The 18,194-nt window shown below is 57.0% G+C and overlaps 1 protein-coding gene across 1 annotated transcript in view; it reads left to right on the top strand.

The window, feature by feature from the left end:
* Positions 1–18,194, top strand: part of Sdk2 (sidekick cell adhesion molecule 2) — a gene marked incomplete in the record, with an annotated part of 261,617 nt that overhangs the window by 209,392 nt on the left and 34,031 nt on the right. Inside the window, 14 exon segments of the mRNA XM_013508659.1 lie at positions 162–271; positions 375–525; positions 3,773–4,010; positions 4,596–4,711; positions 5,772–5,961; positions 7,488–7,586; positions 8,810–9,004; positions 9,800–10,001; positions 10,862–10,965; positions 11,388–11,458; positions 12,799–12,934; positions 14,351–14,407; positions 15,967–16,068; positions 16,202–16,317. Of these exon segments, the coding sequence (XP_013364113.1) occupies positions 162–271; positions 375–525; positions 3,773–4,010; positions 4,596–4,711; positions 5,772–5,961; positions 7,488–7,586; positions 8,810–9,004; positions 9,800–10,001; positions 10,862–10,965; positions 11,388–11,458; positions 12,799–12,934; positions 14,351–14,407; positions 15,967–16,068; positions 16,202–16,317 (1,887 nt within the window).

The raw sequence follows: 18,194 nt of genomic DNA, 5'->3' as shown, positions 1-18,194 counted from the left end.
TCATGTCTAACAGCCTGGCAAGGTGCTGGTGCCATTTGGTGCCTCCAGGTGAAACCTTGTGTTTGGACCAAGACCTTCCTGGGGCCTCCTCGGAGCTGGGCCCAAAGCACCCCCTTGCAAGCCCTGTAGGCTGGGCAGGACCAAGGGTCTCCCTTTTCCAGGTGGGCATGGTTGGGGAAGGAGAAGACTGGCTGCTGATTCACCAGCTCAGCAACGAACCAGACGCCCGCTCCATGGAGGTCCCAGACCTCAACCCATTCACCTACTACAGGTAACAACACACCTGGTGGACAGGAGGGCTGCCCAGAATGGAGCTGAGTTTGGCTCTGAGGCCCTGCCCTCACCATCTCATTCCTCCTGTCTACCCCACCCAGCTTCCGCATGCGTCAGGTGAACATCGTGGGCACCAGCCCACCGAGTCAGCCTTCTAGAAAGATCCAGACCCTCCAGGCACCTCCTGACATGGCCCCAGCCAACGTGACCCTGCGCACAGCTAGTGAGACCAGCCTGTGGCTCCGCTGGATGGTGAGGTTCCCTCAAGGGCCGCATGGTGTGACGTCCCCTTGACTTTCACCACCTTGCAGAGCTGCTGTGGCCTCAGATACCTATGCTCCTGTTGCTTGTCTTGCTTTTTATTCTTTTAAAATGTTTCTTTTCTTCTTTACTCACCTAGTGCATTAAGTTTTCCACTGCTGGACACAATCCCTGACACCTACAACTTAAAGAAAGAGAGGTTTAACGTTTCAGGGGACTTAGTCCATGGTTAGCTGGTTCCCAACAGGAACATCTGGCGGGAGGGCATAGCAGACCAAAGCTTTGTAGTTCATGGCAGCCAGAAGCCAACAGACGAAAGGTGCCAGAGGGGAAATGGCCAGGTATCAGGCATAGACCCCAAGGCCACGCCTCTATCATCCACCCAGACACAAGAAGAAGTGTCTTTCATCAATCCTTTGAGTGGACTTGAAAGCTGACACTTCACCCTAACCACCACATCTGATAAGCTGCTTTCTAATCTCAACCAAAGGAGCAAGTGCCTCCAACAAGAGGAAGGAGATAGAAAATGCTATTTACTGAGCATAGCCAAATGCCAAGCATTTTAAACTTCTTACCTCGCAGGAATCTTACAAAACACACTTGTATCATCTCAATATACATCTAAGAAAACTGTGGCTAAGAGGGGTCAGGAATTTCCCATGGCCACACAGCTCCCACAAGGAGAGCCTGATGCTACATTCTGTGCCCTAGAGTGAACACTTGCTTCTGAGATCAAGCGGGCTGGAGGGCGTCTGAGCTCTCAGGCTGTTCTCACAGGTCAGGCTGGTAGGCTGAGGGACACTGCCTGCGTGCAGGTGGCTCTGCAGGAAGTAACAGTCCTAACAGTGCGGGCTTCCTCTCCTTCCAGGTGCTCTAGCAGTACTGTATTCCGCCAAGCTTCAACTGTGTCAGTAGGCTCGTGAGAGCCCAGAGATCACGGTCTCTACTTTGCGGAGGGAGAAACTGAGGCAGGGAATGATTGGACAACCTGCCCAGGACCCCATTATCCTCCCACAGCCATAGTTAATAGCAGGGCTGGAGCCCCAGTACAGGGAGTCTGTACTCCCCAAATCCACAGCCCTAGCCTGGAGCACACTGCCAGCTCACAGCTTGGGGACCAGGAAAGACCCCGTCTCTCTAGGCCCCACCCCCAGCAGTGTTTCCCAGGGTGGGTCCCAAGAGGCACATGAAGCAGTGAGAACTCCTAGACAGTGCCAGCTACTCAAGAGGCTGAGGCAGGAGGATCCAAAGTTCCAGACCAACTGGACAATATAAGACTTTTTTGTAAAACAAACGAGTAAGGGCTGGGACCTCACCAGTCCCGAGTTTAAATCCCCAGCACCAAAAAAAGAAGAGCGGGGCGGGGGGAATTCTTAAACAAGGCTCCTGAGCAAACCTGGGACTCTGGCACCAGAACAGCTGGCTTGAAAGAGCTCTTGCATCCCTTTGTCACCACAAGGGACCTCTTCCTAGTTACACAAACACACCCTTGCACTGCCCCATCCAGCGATCTAGGGACAGCACAGCCTCTCCCTTGGCAGGAGCTGACGGCTAGGAGGGCCCTGGGCTCCACAGCTCCCAGTGAGTGCCAGTTTTAGCGACAGTCCCTGCCGGGAGCCGCAGGCATTGGGCGCAGGCACAGGCAGCCTTTCCTGACCTTGCTTGCGGCTCCGCCCCAACCCCAGCCCACCTGGCTGCCCACTTTCCTCCACAGCCTCACAGGCATTTTCCCAACACTGCCGAGCTCAGGATGTGGGTGCTGGAGGGAAAGAAAAGGCAGGGGCTGCGCCAGACAGGGCCAGCTCCTCTCAGGCCCACTTACGCATGGCTGCTTCCTTTCCCTGGCTGGGAAGGGTGCTGCACTCCAGGCCCGTCGCGGGCTCTCAGGCCCATCGATTGCCCTCTTAATGGTCTCGAGCCTCTGCACTGAGAGTCTGTAGAGAGGCCCATGGGAGGGAGCGTGTGTGAGTGGTGAGGCAGGGTCGGAGCAGGGAACTGGACAAAGTGGGTCAGAACGTGGGGAGCCCGGGCCTCCAGAGCCCCGGGGAGGCAGATGGACAAGGTGGAGGTGCAGACAGCCGAGCTCCACCATGCCCGCGTCAGAGGAGAAGTAAAAGCCGGTGCCAGCCCGCACCTGCTGCAGGCCACAGCTCTCCACTGCTCCCCAGCCGTGCCCAGGTTCACCCCGCTGACCTGGACAGGGACCACAGCCCTAACCTGACCCTAAGGCCAAGAAAGGAATCTGCCTTTCCTCTCTGCAGAGGCTTGGACAGAAAAGAAGCAGCAGGAGAGACTGAGGTTGGGTGGGTAGAGGGACTGCCTGGCAGGGACAGTGCCCAGCTGTGTGAGAGGCCTCCTCCCCATGCACAGGCCACTAGAAGCAGCCTGGGCTGAGGCCTGATGTGTGTGCTGGCCTCCTGAGTGAGAGAGCTAAGCGGGGAGGCAGCCAGAGCCTGGGGGCTGTGCTCATCAGCTTGGTGACAGATGGCCTTCAAGTATCCTGAAAAGGATCGGCTGGAGCCAAGCGCAGTGGTGCAAGTCTGTCATCCCAGCACTCACAGAGGCTGAGGCAGGAAAATTTCAAATTCTAGTCCAGTGTAGGCAATTTAACAAGATGCAATTTCAAAATTAAAAAAAAAAAAAGATACAGGGAATGTAGCTCAGTAGCAGAGTGCACATGGATTTGATCCCAAATCACACACACACACACACACACACACACACACACACACACACACACATCATGCCTATAATGCCAGTACTTTGGAGGCAGAGGCAAGAGGATTACAAATTCAAGTCTATCCTGGGGCAACTTAGGGATTCAGCAAGATCTTTTCTCAAAATAAAAAGGACTGGAGATTCAATTCCCAGTATTGGCAGAAGAGAAAGAAAAGAAAAGGAGAGAAGAGGAAAGGGCAGGACAGGACAGGATAGGACAGGACAGGACAGGTCAGGACAGGACAGGACAGGACAAACTCTGGGCAGACAGTGAGCTAACCATGCACATAGTGGAGAACCATGCTTCTTCTCCTAGCAGTATGGGGCGGGCAGATGGGGACTTGGGGCCAACAGAGCCCAGGCCATGCTGCAGTGGGGGGCCCCTCTCAAGGACACAGTAATCTGACAGGCTGGGTCACACCGATGCCCTCTGGAAGAGAACCCACACTCCCACCCCGCCGCATAGTCGTCCACACAGGACCGCCTCCCTCACACGTACCGCCCACTGTGTATGCCACAGCCTCTCCCGGAGATGGAATACAACGGCAATCCTGACTCAGTGGGCTACAAGATCAAGTACAGCAGGTCGGACGGTCATGGCAAGACCCTGAGCCATGTGGTGCCGGACCGTGTGGAGCGGGAGTACACCATCGAGGACCTGGAGGAGTGGACGGAGTACCGCGTGCAGGTCCAAGCCTTCAACGCCATCGGGAGCGGGCCTTGGAGCCCCATGGTGCTTGGCAGGACCCGGGAGTCAGGTACCCCCACCGTCTCCACACTCAGGCTGCCCAGGGATGCATGGGGCTGGACCTGTTGTCCAAAAACAGCCTGCGCACTTCCTCTGCGCTCAGCCCAGGGCAGAGCATTCTGCCCCAATACCACGTCCCTCGGTGCCTGCCCATCCCTGGGTCTGTCCCCACCATCGGCATGAGGTCATTTCCATGGGGTGGCCAGGCAGTCTGCCTTCCTCCTGCCCTCAGCTGTAAACCTGAAGGAGGCTGAGATAGAGGTTTGGGGTAAGGCATTGCTCTGAGAACATTCCAGAAATATGTCCTAGCACTCAGGCAGCCCTCCTTTGTCCACACGTGGTTTGCTGTCCTGTGGCTTCTTGCTGGCACCTTTTAAATTCAGGCTGCCTCCTTGGTTCCCCAGCCCCACTGGAAAGCCCGAAGTCAACACAGGAGGGCGATTTGCCTTGGGGGGACCGTCCACGCTTTCTGCCAAGGAGCAGGCAACACGGGGCTGCCTCCCGCCTGAGCCCCTGGTCTGCTGCTCGCCTCCCTCCACGGGAGGACCGGCCATGGGTCCTCAGCTTCTCCTCCTCGATCCCTCTTCCCCCGCAGTCCCGTCCTCTGGCCCCACCAATGTGTCAGCGCTGGCCACCACCTCCAGCAGCATGCTCGTGCGCTGGAACGAAATCCCCGAGGCTGATCGCAACGGGCTCGTGCTGGGCTACAAGGTGAGTTCCTGGAGGAGGAGCGCAGGGTCCCTGCACTGGCTCCCCCATCCTCCTAAGAACACGGTTGTCACCCTCTGGGTCTCTTCCTCCTCCAGTGGACACGGGATCTGCCTGGCTTCCCATCTTCCAGTCACCACCGAAACCAGGGAGGCCTCCACAGGGGCAGGGAGGCCTCCAGTGGGTTCCTGGAGGGGGACCTTTGGGGCTGCTCCAGCAATTCCAGGTGGCCCCCGCCTCCCATATAGCTCTGATGGGCCCCGTCCTAGGTTTTGTATTGGTCAGTTTTCATTACCATAGTAAAATACCTGGCACAGGCTAACGTAAAGAGGTTTGTTTAGCTCACCATAGAGGAGGCTCACAGACACGGTGCCTGCACAGGCTCAGCTCTGGTGAGGGCCCTGTCAGCTGTGTCCCATCATGGTGAACGACAGTGACAGCTTGCGTGGAGAAGTGATCCCACCTCACATCTGCAGACAGGAAGCCAGGGAGAACTGAGTGGGGCCAGCCCGGCTCAGGTCTCTGTGACAACCCAACCCACTCTTGGGAAATCACAAGGGGTCAGATGAGAATTACTTAATCGCTCCCACAGTTAGGACCCCCATAACCTGGCGAGAGGCCCCACTTTTCCAGGTTACATCAGCTCCCACATCTAAGAACCAAGCTCCCCACACACGGACCCTCAGGGGGAAAAGCAAAATCCAGACCATAGCTGTTTCATCCTCTTCTAAAATTGTTCATAAATCTGTGCCTCACCACCTGGTCCAGCCCCGGCCTGGAAGCTAGGAGACAGGGGTTGATGCGGCATCAGTCCTAGGTGTGTGACCTTCAGCAAGTCACACTCCCTCTCGGAGCCCTTCTTCTCTCCTGGGTGCTCTCTGAGAGATCTTCCAGCTCTACAGCTGGGTCCGTCTTTGTCCCCAGTCCTCCGGGTACATGAGCTATGCAGCTACCCCACCACCACCATCCCCTTGGGACAAGCCAGACTATCCAGATGAGGCTCAGAACAGGTACTGTCATAGCGAGACCCGGCCTGAGGCCTCTCCCATGCTCGTCCCGGCAGGTGAGGTACAAGGAGAAGGACTCCGACTCCCAGCCCCGTTTCTGGCTGGTGGAAGGCAATGCATCTCGCAGCGCGCAGCTCACCGGCCTGGGCAAGTACGTGCTGTACGAGGTGCAGGTGCTGGCCTTCACGCGCATCGGCGACGGCAGCCCCAGCCACCCCCCCATCCTGGAGCGCACGCTGGACGATGGTGAGTCCGCTTCCAGAGGGCCCAGGGCCACCGGAGGGGCTCCCACGGTAGACAGATCACTAGGGAACACCAGCCCCACTGCACAGCCTGTGGGTCCCTACGGAAGACGGGACAAGGGAAGAACTGGACATCCTATCTCATCTCTTGATCTCTCTCCGGGACAAGTGTACAGAGCGGGAACTTAGCAGGAGTTTTGATTTCTTTCTCTCCTGGGGCAAGTATGCATTGGGTAAAGTTTGTGAAAAGGAAAAAGCCTTGATTTTTATTTTCCTGAGCATGAGCTCCTTGGCCCTGCTTACAAAATGGGCAAGGCATGGTAGTGCACATTTGTAACCCCAGCACAGCGGGAGGCTGAGGCAGGAGGATGGCAAGTTCAAGCCCAGCCTGGCTCACATAGTGACTTAGTGAGATCCTGATTCAGAATTAAAAAAGGGATGGGGCTGGGGATTTAGCTCAGTGGCACAGCGCCTGCTTGGCAAGCGCAAGGTCATGAGTTCAATTTCCGGTACTGGGGTACCGGGGGGAAAAAAAAAAAAAAAAAAGAATAAAAAAGGGCTGGCGGTGTATCTTAGTGTGAAAACCCTGGGTTCAATCTTGGTACCAGAAAAAACGAGGGGGACAGCAGACAAGCAGCAGCATCCATTGCTAAAGCAGAGCTCCTGGTCACAAGCTGACTGGTAGGTCCTCTCCCTTCCTCATTGCCCACATTTGCAAGGTCCAGACAAGAGTGCAGAAAGAACCCAAATACCGCATGTCTGTATATTCTAAAGTCATAAATCAGCTAATGAACTGTTAAATTAAATATGTCCTACCCTCATGTCTTGACAAATACATCCAAGTATCTTGGCCCAGAAGGCCAAGTTCAAGCTTAGGCATCTCAGACTTCTTAGCAATCTGTGCAGCAAGGAGGAGCCCCACCTGGCCACAGCCCCCTTTCCACCCTTCCTCTCCTGCACATCATTCAGTCCCCATCCACCTCCTAAACAGCCGCTGCTGGCCATCCCCGGGTCCAGGGGCACACAGTCTGCCCTTGAGAGGGATCTGGGTAACTGGTCCCTGCAGATCCTGACAGTGTGCTTCAGCTGTCTGGGCTGAATTCCAGGACTCCAGGATTCCGGAGCGAAGTCTAGGGCACACAGGCTGGGGTGGGCGAGGCATTACCCCATAGCCATTTCACACGGTGGCGGGGAAGACCTCAGAGCAGGGCCTTCTAAAGCATGAACACAGGGCAGGGCCCATTTACCAGGTACTGAGAGTGCGAACGCAGACACTGAGCCCAAATAATGCCTATAATGAGGACAGAAACTTCATCCTACCTTCTAGTTTCTGTGAAAAAGCCCCTGCTCTGAGGGAGTAAATCTCATGGATTTCACATTTGTGCCCCTGGCTCCTAACACAGTGCCAGGCATAGAGCAGCATTCCATGAAGGTTCATTGAACTGGAATGAGTCACCCTCCCCTCCACTGGGCTGCCCTGCTGGAGGGCATCAACCACACCATCAGCCTCTCCTCCTTTGTCCCCTCCAGTCCCAGGACCACCCATGGGCATCCTGTTCCCAGAAGTGAGGACCACCTCAGTGCGGCTGATCTGGCAGCCCCCGGCTGCCCCCAACGGCATCATTCTGGGTAAGCCCAGGCCTTTCCCGCGTTCTGCCTGCAGGAAGGAGGGGGAGCCAGAGGGTGTAAAGGGCACAGAGAAGGTCCAAGAAGTGTCCACATGTCCTTCAGAGTCGGATCTGGGGCTCAGTCCTCCTGCTAGAAGTTTCAGGCTAGGGCTGGGGATTTAGCTCAGCGGCACAGCGCCTGCCTGGCAAGCGAAAGGTCATAAGTTCGATTCCTGGTACCGGAAAAAAACAAAAAAAAGTATCAGCCTATAACATTATGCGCTGGATGGCAAGGTCAAGTTCAGATCCCTTAAGGACCCTTGGCTGGCTTCATGCCTCTGAATGCCCCAGTGCCCAGCCAGATGCCATCTCATAAACCCCACTGCTGTTCCTTAGTGTAGTCAAGTGGGGGCACACCGGCCAGCTCAGCATAGCCTCGCTCACTGCTCAGAAGCAGCTGACATGCAAGGAGAGATCTGAGGACAAGAAGCTTCCGCCCCAACATACACACCCAGCCTGAAGGCAGCTGCTGCATGAACTTGAGCAAGTCTGCTTCTCCCACAGCCTCTGCCTCTCAGCTTTAAAATGATAGCACGGGGGCTAGGGATTTAGCTCAGCGGCACGACACCTGCTTGGCAAGCGCAAGGTCATGAGTTCGATTCCCGGTACCAGAAAACAAACAAACAAACAAAAAAATGATAGCATGGTGTGATGATGAGCATGATGGGGTGGCCAGGTGCAGTGATGTACACTTATTGTTCCCAGCTACACAGTAGGGTGAAGCAGGAAGATCACAAGTTCAAGGACAGCCTGGGCAAAATAGTGAGCAAAACTCCAGGTCAAAACATTTTTAGATAAAATAAAATAAAGAATACACACACATGCACACATGCATGGTGGCTGGGATGACCGGTACCTGTTCTGGCCTCTTGGTCCATGCCAGCCCTAGGTAAATACCACGCCTTGGAAGACAGTAGATGGTGAAAGTCATGTGCTTTAGATTAGAATAACCCGGGTTGGGATTCCAGCTCAGTCACTTTCTAGCAGCTGGCCTGGCCTCTCCTAGCATCCCTCTTCTGACCTTGGGCCGATGTGGAGGTCACTGTGCATGCAGCCCCTGCCCGGGCCCCTCAGCAGCCCATACTCCCCAGGGGACGGAGGAGCTGTAGGAGTGACAAACCACAGCCAAGGCAGGAGCCGCTTGCCCTGCTTTCTGTCTCCACCCTTTCGCTTTCTGCCTCCCAGCTTACCAGATCACACACAGACTCAACGCCACCACGGCCAACACCGCCGCAGTGGAAGTGCTGGCACCAAGCGCCCGCCAGTACACGGCCACCGGCCTCAAGCCTGAGTCTGTCTACCTGTTCCGCATCACGGCTCAGACCCGCAAAGGATGGGGGGAGGCCGCCGAGGCCTTAGTCGTGACCACGGAGAAGAGAGGTGACAGGCCACGGGAGCTGGGGCGGTCTGGGAGGCTGAGGCGAGGGGCATTCCCAGTAATCCAGGAGCTGGAGCCTCTGCTATTGGGAGGTTGGTTATGAGTCAGGTTGCCCTGGTCTAGAATGGAAAGTGGAATGTAGACTCCAACCTCTGGAGCTAAGGTCAGCGCGGGGTCTGTAGACCTGAGACTGAGCTGGGAGTTCCCCTCCCATTCTGGGAGTTCCCCTCCCTGGGATCCCATTCTGCTCTGGCTTTCTAACAGAAGATCGGCGATCACCTCCTACCTCTGGCTTTGTCCAGGTGAGTGAGGCTCAGAGTTACAGCCTGGGGTCTTGGCTGCCACTCCCTGCTAGCCCCGCGTTGGAGCTGGGGTTCCACAGAGCAACCCTGAGGCCTCTGCTTGGTGTGAAAGTGATTTGTTGGAAAACATCCCCAGGAAAAGCCAGCAGGATGCTAGCTGTCACAGCTTGGGGAAGGTGTTACAGACACTGAGTAGGCAGAGGTCAGGCAGGAGCAAAGGCACTGGGGCATTTATACCTCCTCACCATGATGCCTGACTTGGGCTGCATGGGGACTCCTGGCACCTGAGACTCTAAGAGCCTCAAGGTCAGCAATCAGAGACCAGGAGACAACGTGCCGGCTGCTAAGGGTGAGACCAGCAAGGCCCCCATGTGCACCGGAAGTGGGCTGAGGAGGGGGGCACCACGCCTGAGCCCCTCCTTCCCCTCCGAGAAGCTCCACCCCCTCCTGCACCCTAGCTCAAGCTTCACAGCTCCCCTGCGCCTCCCTCCCCAGACCGCCCTCAGCCCCCCAGCAAGCCTGTGGTGCAGCAGCAAGACGTGAAGGCGCGAAGCGTGCTGCTGTCCTGGGAGCCGGGCAGCGACGGGCTGTCCCCCGTGCGCTACTACACCATCCAGACCCGCGAGCTGCCCAGCGGCAGGTGGGCGCTGCACTCGGCCTCCGTGAACCACAACGCCTCCAGCTTCACTGTGGACAGGTGAGGCAGCGTCCGCGCCAGCGTCTCACACCTTCCCCAGCCGGGATGGGCACAGCCGAAGCCCCCTCCTGGGGGAAGGGAGCCTTCTGAGAACCCCACAGCCTGGTCCGCTCCTCCTCAGCTCCCACCCTAAAGGCGTCGCTCCCCCTCTCCAGGAACCCCATTAGGGCTGCCTCTTAATTATAGCTGGAGCCTAGTGTTCCCCCTCTAATGAAGCGCTCGCCATCCTTCATTAGGGATTCTCCCCAGCCAGCCGCCAACTTCCTCCCGTCTTTAATGGGGGAGCAGCGCTTCACTCCGAAACTCTGGCTTCAATTTAATTCCTGGCGGTTGTATTTTTTACATTCCAGTTGACGTGACCCGAAGTTTGAGCAATCCTTTCCTCCCTGCTCTCCCAGCCCCCATAAATCAAGAAGGAAGGATTTTGCTGGGAGAGGAAAGGAAGCTGAGAGAGACAAGTCTGGTTCTCTCCTGGGAACTTCTGCCCTCTGAAGTTCACTAAATTCAGGAAGGGAGGGGCAGCTTGCAAAGGGAGACTCAGGGAGCCAAGTCTGGGTGCTTTTGTGACCGCCTGGCCTCTGAGGTAGAACCTGGGTGGACATGTCTCCCTGAGGACATGTGGCGGCTAAAAACACCCCAGAGGAATGACCCAGGGGCGTGGCCTGGGGACTCAGGACCCCAGGGCCTGACCCCAGGTGGATCCTCGTGTAGCAGGGCACTTTCTGAGCCTGGATCTGTGTGGTGGGTCAACACCCCCGCCGCCCTTTCCCAAGCAAGGATAGATCGATGGGACCCCATGGCCGAGGCAGGGAACAGGATCGTTTGGGACATCTGCTCATAGGACCCACTTCCCTCCACAGGCTGAAGCCCTTCACATCCTACAAGTTCCGAGTGAAGGCAACCAATGACATCGGAGACAGCGAGTTCAGCGAGGAGTCCGAGTCGCTCACCACACTGCAGGCTGGTCCGTGTGCCTCCCCTCTGGGAACTGGGGAAAGATGCCTCCAAGTGTGAGAGGGCTCTGGGGTCCTGGGCCCTTCTCCTCCAGGACACAGTCCTTGGGAGGCTTGGGCCACAGCAGCCCCTCCAGGGGCTCAGGACCCTAGACCCGGCCTGGCGTTCAAGTGTGTCACTGACATACCACAGGCTCCCGGGGAGTAGATGGGCAGCCAGAGAGGCCTGTGGCTGGGACCCTTGGGTGTGGCCAGGATTTTGGTCTCTCCCTCCACGCTGGCCCTTTGTCCCGTAGAAGTTGGGTTGCTGAGCATACAGGGTGACAGAGAGGGGTCTGCCTGTCAGTCCCGAGTCAGCAGAACCTGGCCCCATGGGCTCTGGCTGGGCTGGATCTCCAGCACCCAGGTCCCACCTGCCTGCCTCTCTCTACAGCCCCTGACGAAGCACCCACCATCCTCTCTGTGACACCCCACACCACCACCTCCGTGCTGATCCGATGGCAGGTAGGCCGGGCTGGCGGGATGGGCCCACCTCCCCTCAGGACTCAAACAGGCTGTGCTCTGCGATCAGAAAGCCAACAGACCCCAACGGGGCTGCCTGGGCCCCTGAGAACAAACAGAAATGCATGAGACATCCAGGCGTGCACATTATGGAACACTGCACACACGTGTGCACACACCTGTTCTACTCCCCAAAGAATCACATGTGGCAGGTGCCACCCCCTCCCCTGCTGCAGATGAGGACAGAGACGTAGGAGGGGATGTGCACTGCCCCAGGGAGCACAGCTCTGTGAGGGGCAGGGTCAAGTTCATCAAGTCAGGTCTACTGAATCCTTGGGAAGAAGAGCGCTTGGGAAGCCAGGGCCCCCTGAGTCCCCACGAAGCCCAGACCTAGGCTGTGCCCATCAGTGAGACTGGGAACCCATCACTCAGGTAAAGAAATGAGTTCTTCTGTCCTCCAGCTGCCGGCTTCCTGGTAGTCAGGGCCTGCTCTGCAGGGGCCTGGGGAATGAGCACAGACAACCTCAGAGCCCAGGCCTCCCAGGTACCCTGCCCTTCACCGCGCTCCCGCGCCCTGTGCTGCCGACACACAGCTCTGGTGAAGACACCTTCTTAAGCAGAAATGACCTGGACACCAGGGATGCTGGAGTCCACGGGGCTGACCTGGAGAGGGGGCAGGGCGATGCCTGCAGCAGCCAGGGAAGCAATTAAGGAGCTAATAAAAGGCTGAACCGTTTCTGCAGGTTTTTTTAAAAGAGGCTTCATAAAAGGTAGTTCCCAGCTTCCCCCGAAGCTGCTCTTCAACGCAGCTCTGGACGGGAGAAGAAAGCAAAGGAGAGAATGATAGGCAGAAGCGTGAGCAGACGCACTCGCCTGGTATATGCTGAAGAGCAGCGAGAGGGCATCGCTTACAGAAAGTGTAGGAAGCGTTGGCCAGGGGGCAAGCAGCACCCAAGGGTCTGGGGAGGCTGGAGATGAGGTGGTAGGGTTTCTAGACAAAGCCCAGCTTGTGCGTTAGGGTTGAACATCTGAGCTCCATGGGTGCTGTGTGACCAGGGCCAAGTGCCTTACTGTCTCTGAGCCTGCTCAGAGCTTTCTACTCTGTTGAGGAGGATGCCATGGTGATTCCTGCCCTTCTCCCCCTCCCAGGGAAGGCTGCAGTGATGCAGCAGCCTTATTGGAAATGCTTTGTGGGTTAACGATGCTTCTGGTTTCCCTGCTTTCTTCTCCTGGTGGTGATTCAAGCACTGCTCTGGGGCCACAGGAGGCAGATGGGGAGAAAGGGTGGAGCGGGGTGACCACAGTCCAGGGCTGCTCTCTATATCTTACCCGATTCCCTATAGCCACCAGCCGAGGACAAGGTCAACGGCATCCTCCTGGGCTTCCGCATCCGGTACCGGGAGCTGCTCTACGAAGGGCTGAGGGGCTTCACTCTTCGAGGCATCAACAACCCCGGAGCCAAGTGGGCGGAGCTCACCTGTGAGTGGCACTCACCTCCCTACTCCGGAGCGCCCAGCTTCCTGGAGTTCCCTAACCCGCAACCCTGCCTGCCTGCATGTGCCTCCCCCATGCCACTCAGCTGCTGGCTGAGCGTTTGCTCCGCACATTCTGCACGCCCCAGTCTCCCTGGGGGCCACCAGCAACCAAGCCAGCAGCATCCCTGCCCTCTAGGAGTGACCTCTAAAGCCACTGGCCACTGAGGGAGGGGCTCCAGGAAGACCCAAACCAGGGGCAGAGAAGGATTCCGTAGCATTGGCACCAACACAAGGATGGGTCCAGATTCCCCCACGCAGGGACGAGGAGAGCTCAGCGTGTGAGAAGGAGCTGCCTGCGCTTGAGAGACCAGCAGCCTCCAAGGCCAGGTTTCCCCCAGGGAGGAGCATTTGAGGCTTCTCTCCTTGCTCGAGTACTCAGTTCTCTGTCTGGGGGCCTAGGAATCCAGTCTGCCACCATACGGAAGGAAAGTTCAGGGAGCCCCAAAAATCCAGGGAAGGTCCTGGCTGGACGTTTGGGTTAGAACACTTCGGTGGCCAGGGGCTGATGGCTTGGCCAAGGTTCCTGGGAGACATGAGGCAGGGAGGCCCGTAGGAGGCTGAGCCCGGGGGCAGCCTGGGGATGGCATCCAAGGCCAGTTTGGGAGCAGACACACCATGGGCAGCGACTCTGAAGGGTTCTGCGTTGGTTGACGGACGAGAGAGGGAAGCAGGCAGGGTAGAGGGGAGCTCAGAGCACTCGGGCGCCCCCTCTCCACCACGCTGCTCCTGCCCATCCTTCTCGAAAGACTCTGCGCCTTGTCTTCAGGCAAATGCGCGCAGGCAACAAAATGATTGAACGAGTCGCAAAGGTTTATTAATAGAAAAACTCGGAAGTACTTGATCCAACAGCGTACGTTATTTTCTTATATTTATTTTTTATTTTTTGCCGGCATGTGCTGGTGGTTGTGATTTTATACAGCCGGTGTGTAATACAGTCATATTTCCTGGTAGTAAAATTGTTTCTGGTTCATATGAGGAATTTAATGACTCCAGTATTTCACGGTGGTTTTCCAGGGGCTTCCGCCTTGAGACAAGGGAGTGAGTTGGGGCTAGACGATCTCGCAGAGTTGCCCCAGGATTCTCGGGCTCTTGGGGGCTCCCTATGACCTTGGGCCAGCGCACACCTGGAGGGGGACAGTGGTGTCCTGCAGCTGCCTCTCCCCCACCCACCCCTCCGCTCCCATCCTGACCCCCAGCTCAGCACCAGGAATCTGGAAACTCTCTCCCCTGCCTGCTCAGTCACCAGCCCCCCGCACCCCACCCCTCCGCACCCAGTGGGGGGCTTCTGTGGGGGGCTGTGTGTGCACTAACCACTTCTGTCTGCTGTCTCCCCCTGCTGCCTCGTGCTGCCCCACCCCAGCCCTGTACTCCATGCGGAACCTGAGCCGGCCCAGCCTCACGCAGTACGAGCTGGACAGTAAGTCTCCTAGCATGGTGGCCCCGCTGCAGCCCAAGCCTCCTGGGGAGCAGGAGTGGGTCCTTCAGGATACCCGCCCCCGGCTCAGGGGTGCACCTGACGTAGGACTCAGACACACCAAGCAAGGGCAAATTCCAGCAAGCCTCCTCCAAGTGTGGCCTGTGCGGGGTGTGTGTAGAAAGGGAGCCCACAGCTTTATGCGGGGAGGGGGTCTACAGTGCGTGCTGTTGGGCAGTCCAGGTGGGCAGGCAGGCATCTGAGTAGCTGCTCCTGCTCTCACCATACCAAAGGCACGGCCTGGCCCAGCTGTGTCTTCCTGTCCCGGGCCGTTTGAGCCGTGAGCGCTGGGTGAATCTGCTGGATAACCTTGTCTTCCCATAGCGCATCCCTGTACAGCTCACCCTGACCTTGCTCTATTTCTGAAGCCCTAGTGGGTCCTCCCCATGGCCCAGGGCTCAGCTCAAAGGCTTCAGCTCAGGAAAAAGCCACATGAGTTCAAGTCTAAATTATTCACCTCCTTCCCGCTCAACTGGCATCCACAGGCTGCACAGCCAACCGGCTGGGGTGGCTCCCTCACTGTGTCCTGTCCAAGGCTAGAGCTTCCACCCTGAGGAGGAGGAGGGGGAGCCGGGGAGAGAAGGGTGCAGAGGGTGGGGGACTCTGGACAGTCAGAACGGAAGCATCCGGGGCTACAAGGTGCAGGATGCTTTAGCAAAACAAGGGGCACGGAGGGGCAAGGAGCCACGCTGGGGGTTAGGTGGTGGGTAAGGTCCCAAGCCCTTCCTCTTTCCAGAAAGAGATGCTTTCCAGATGCTTTTTACTCAGCCACAGCAGGGACTGCATCTCCCACCTGGGGTGCCCAGATCCCCTTCTTGGCCCACTTCTATCCCCAAGCTTCCTCCAGGCGTCCTGCCCCAAGCACCCCAAACTTAGTGATGCGTGGGGCTTTTTAACCCAGAATTCACATCTAACAAGCTCCCTGCCCTCCAGGGTCAAGCACCCCTGTGAAAAGAGCTGGGGGACTAGGAGAGCAGCTCAGAGGTACAGCACATGTTTAACATACAAGAGTCCCTGGGTTTAATCTCCAGAACCCAAAAAATTAAATTAAAATTAAATAAAATAAGAGTCGGTTAATGGGGACAGGCTGGGACAAGGCCGGGAACACTCCCATCTGCCATGGTAGGAAGGAAGACCGGCAGAGAGGGTCTGATGGTCCCGCCTGGGATCCGTAGGACAGTTCAGGTTTACACCAGCTGTCCCAGCATAAATGCTAAGAGTGCCCCTTTGGTCTGAAAAGCACCCCCTTGGACAGTACATTGTGTGGTCACCCAAACCCTGGAGGCCAACCAGCTGCAGCACCTCATGTCCAGGTTGGCTGGGTGGGAGGCTGAGGGTCCCTCCCGGCACCACCTCTGACCTGTCCTCTGCTGAACCTTCACACAGGGGACTGGAGCTGCAGGGCCACCTCACCGTGCCCACTGCCTCCAGCCAGTCTCCACGGGGCTCTGACCACAGGGGCAGTGACCTCCGTGTCCCTCCTGCCCCTCTCTCGCCCACAGATCTGAACAAGCACAGGCGCTACGAGATCCGGATGAGTGTGTACAACGCCGTGGGCGAGGGCCCGCTGAGCCCCCCGCAGGAGGTCTTTGTCGGCGAGGCGGGTGAGCGCTGCCTGTGGGAGTCCAGCCTGTCCCAACCCCACGAGGTCCACCCAGGGGAGACAGGAGGTTCAGATCCCAGTGCACCCCACCCTCTCCCCAGATCTACTCACTCACCATCCTCTGTGCCCCTCAGTGCCCACAGCAGCGCCCCGCAACGTAGCCGTCCACGGCGCCACGGCCACACAGCTGGATGTGACTTGGGAGCCGCCCCCTCTGGACAGCCAGAACGGAGACATCCAGGGCTACAAGGTATGGGCGCTCTGGCAGAGTGCAAGGTGCAGAGGGGCTGGGCTGGGGTCGTGGGGATGGGGAGCGTCCCCCTCTTCCCCCTCCCGGCCGGGTACAGGCCCCGCGGGCCCCGCGGTGAGCTTGCCGCCCTGGCTGTCTGCACCCAGGTCACACAAATACGGTGCTCAAGTAAATTACGCTCATCTTCTCCAGGGTCCCATGAGCAGTCTAGGATCAGGTGCCAGAAACTCTGTGTACCTCAGTTTATAACACCGCTGAGCAGCACACACCACCCCCTGAATGCCAGTCCCTTACATAATTTAAGACTCCCTCCAAGGGCGCCCCCTAGTGACAATACTGGTACTGAATAGATGGCTGACTAGCAAAGCTCTGCTAGCTCATTGGAAATCTCTGCTTAAAACCATTTCTAGACTTTGGGGTAAGGCATGGGTTATGATGGGGTACAGTTCAACTGTCGTATTTACAAAACCCTCTGGAACTCTTCAATCCTTTTGAAAGCCGTGGAGAGCTATAGGTTATGGGCTTTGAGGCCCATTATACAGATGAGAAAACTGAGACCCAGTTTAGGTATTCTGACAAAGCCACAAAACAGCAGGTAGCAGAATCCAGACCTTCTGGCTCCCCTGCCAGGGCTGGGGAGGAGGCCGAGCACACAGTCACTAGAGGTCATGTAAGACAGAGAAAGGAAACAGCTGGGGGGAGGGAAAAAAGTGAAAGCTGGAGAGGTGGCACACACCTATAATCTCAGCATTCTGGGAAGCTGAGGCAAGCGGAGCGTGAGGTCGAGACACTGTCTCAAAATTTAAAAAACATTGAAGAGGACTGGGGGTGGAGCTTAGTTTGGAGACCCTGGGCTCAATCCCCAGTACCGCAAGAAACAAAAACAAGAGAAAGAAAAAGGAACTTGTCGCGCTGTCTGGAGCACATTTCCTGGCCCGAGCCAGGGTCCCTGGGACTCTGATTCCTAGCAGCTGCACGTTATTGCAGAGAACAGACCCCGTACCTGGCCGGGGGTCGGGGCGGAGGTGACCGCACAAGGACCTGTGGTTTCGCTGGCTCGGCCGCTCAGCCCACGGAGGGAAACTGATTCAGCAAAGGCGAACCACACGCTATTAGGACAGGCAGCCCCGGCGAAGGCAGGATCCAGCACAGGAGCCTCTTTCATCTGGGGTGCAAGGGAGGGAAGGAGGAGGCGTCGTCTTGCTTAGGACTCTGAAGACAGTAACACCCTCAAGACTTTGCCCAGGAGCGCCAGCTGGGAAAACTAAATATTGCACCCCTAGCATATGCCTCCCAAGGGAGGGAAGGCGCCCGCGGAGCCTGCGATGGTTTGGCAGCCACCAGCTTGTCAAGGTTTGAAAGTTGCAAGTTAATATACAGATCCAGGAAATGTGTGGGTGCGCAGAACAGAGACGGCTACGTGATCCAGAACACATCGTCTGTACAGAGCCGTGGCTAGGGATGTGAACCAGGGAAGCAGAAACGCCGCCTCGCGGTCTTACGTTAACATCAGCATTCACCCCGTTAACGCCGGGGGGGGGGGGGCGTCATCAGGCAGCGACCACCGCTGAAGTGACGCCGCCTTCGGGCCGGGCTGAGCTGCAGCGTGCCTGGTGACGCACTGTGTGCAATCCCAGAATCCGGCCTCTCGGTTACTCAATGACACATGTTTACTGAGCAATTATTTTGTGCCCTCCACTAGTTGCAGTGCTGGGAATAAAGCAGTGAGCAAAAAGACAACATGAGCGAAAATTTTAGGGGAAAGGTTAACAATTTACGAAGTAAGTCATATTGCCAGATGGTGGAGTAAATGAAGGAGGTGAGCAGAGAGCTAGACACAGGCTTGAAATTTTAAAGAGAGTTGTTAGAAAAGGGCT

The sequence above is a fragment of the Chinchilla lanigera genome, unplaced genomic scaffold (genome assembly GCF_000276665.1).
Source record: "Chinchilla lanigera isolate Chin_1 unplaced genomic scaffold, ChiLan1.0 scaffold00152, whole genome shotgun sequence".
Lineage (NCBI taxonomy): Eukaryota > Metazoa > Chordata > Mammalia > Rodentia > Chinchillidae > Chinchilla > Chinchilla lanigera.
This window is presented reverse-complemented; position numbering and strand designations above follow the sequence as displayed.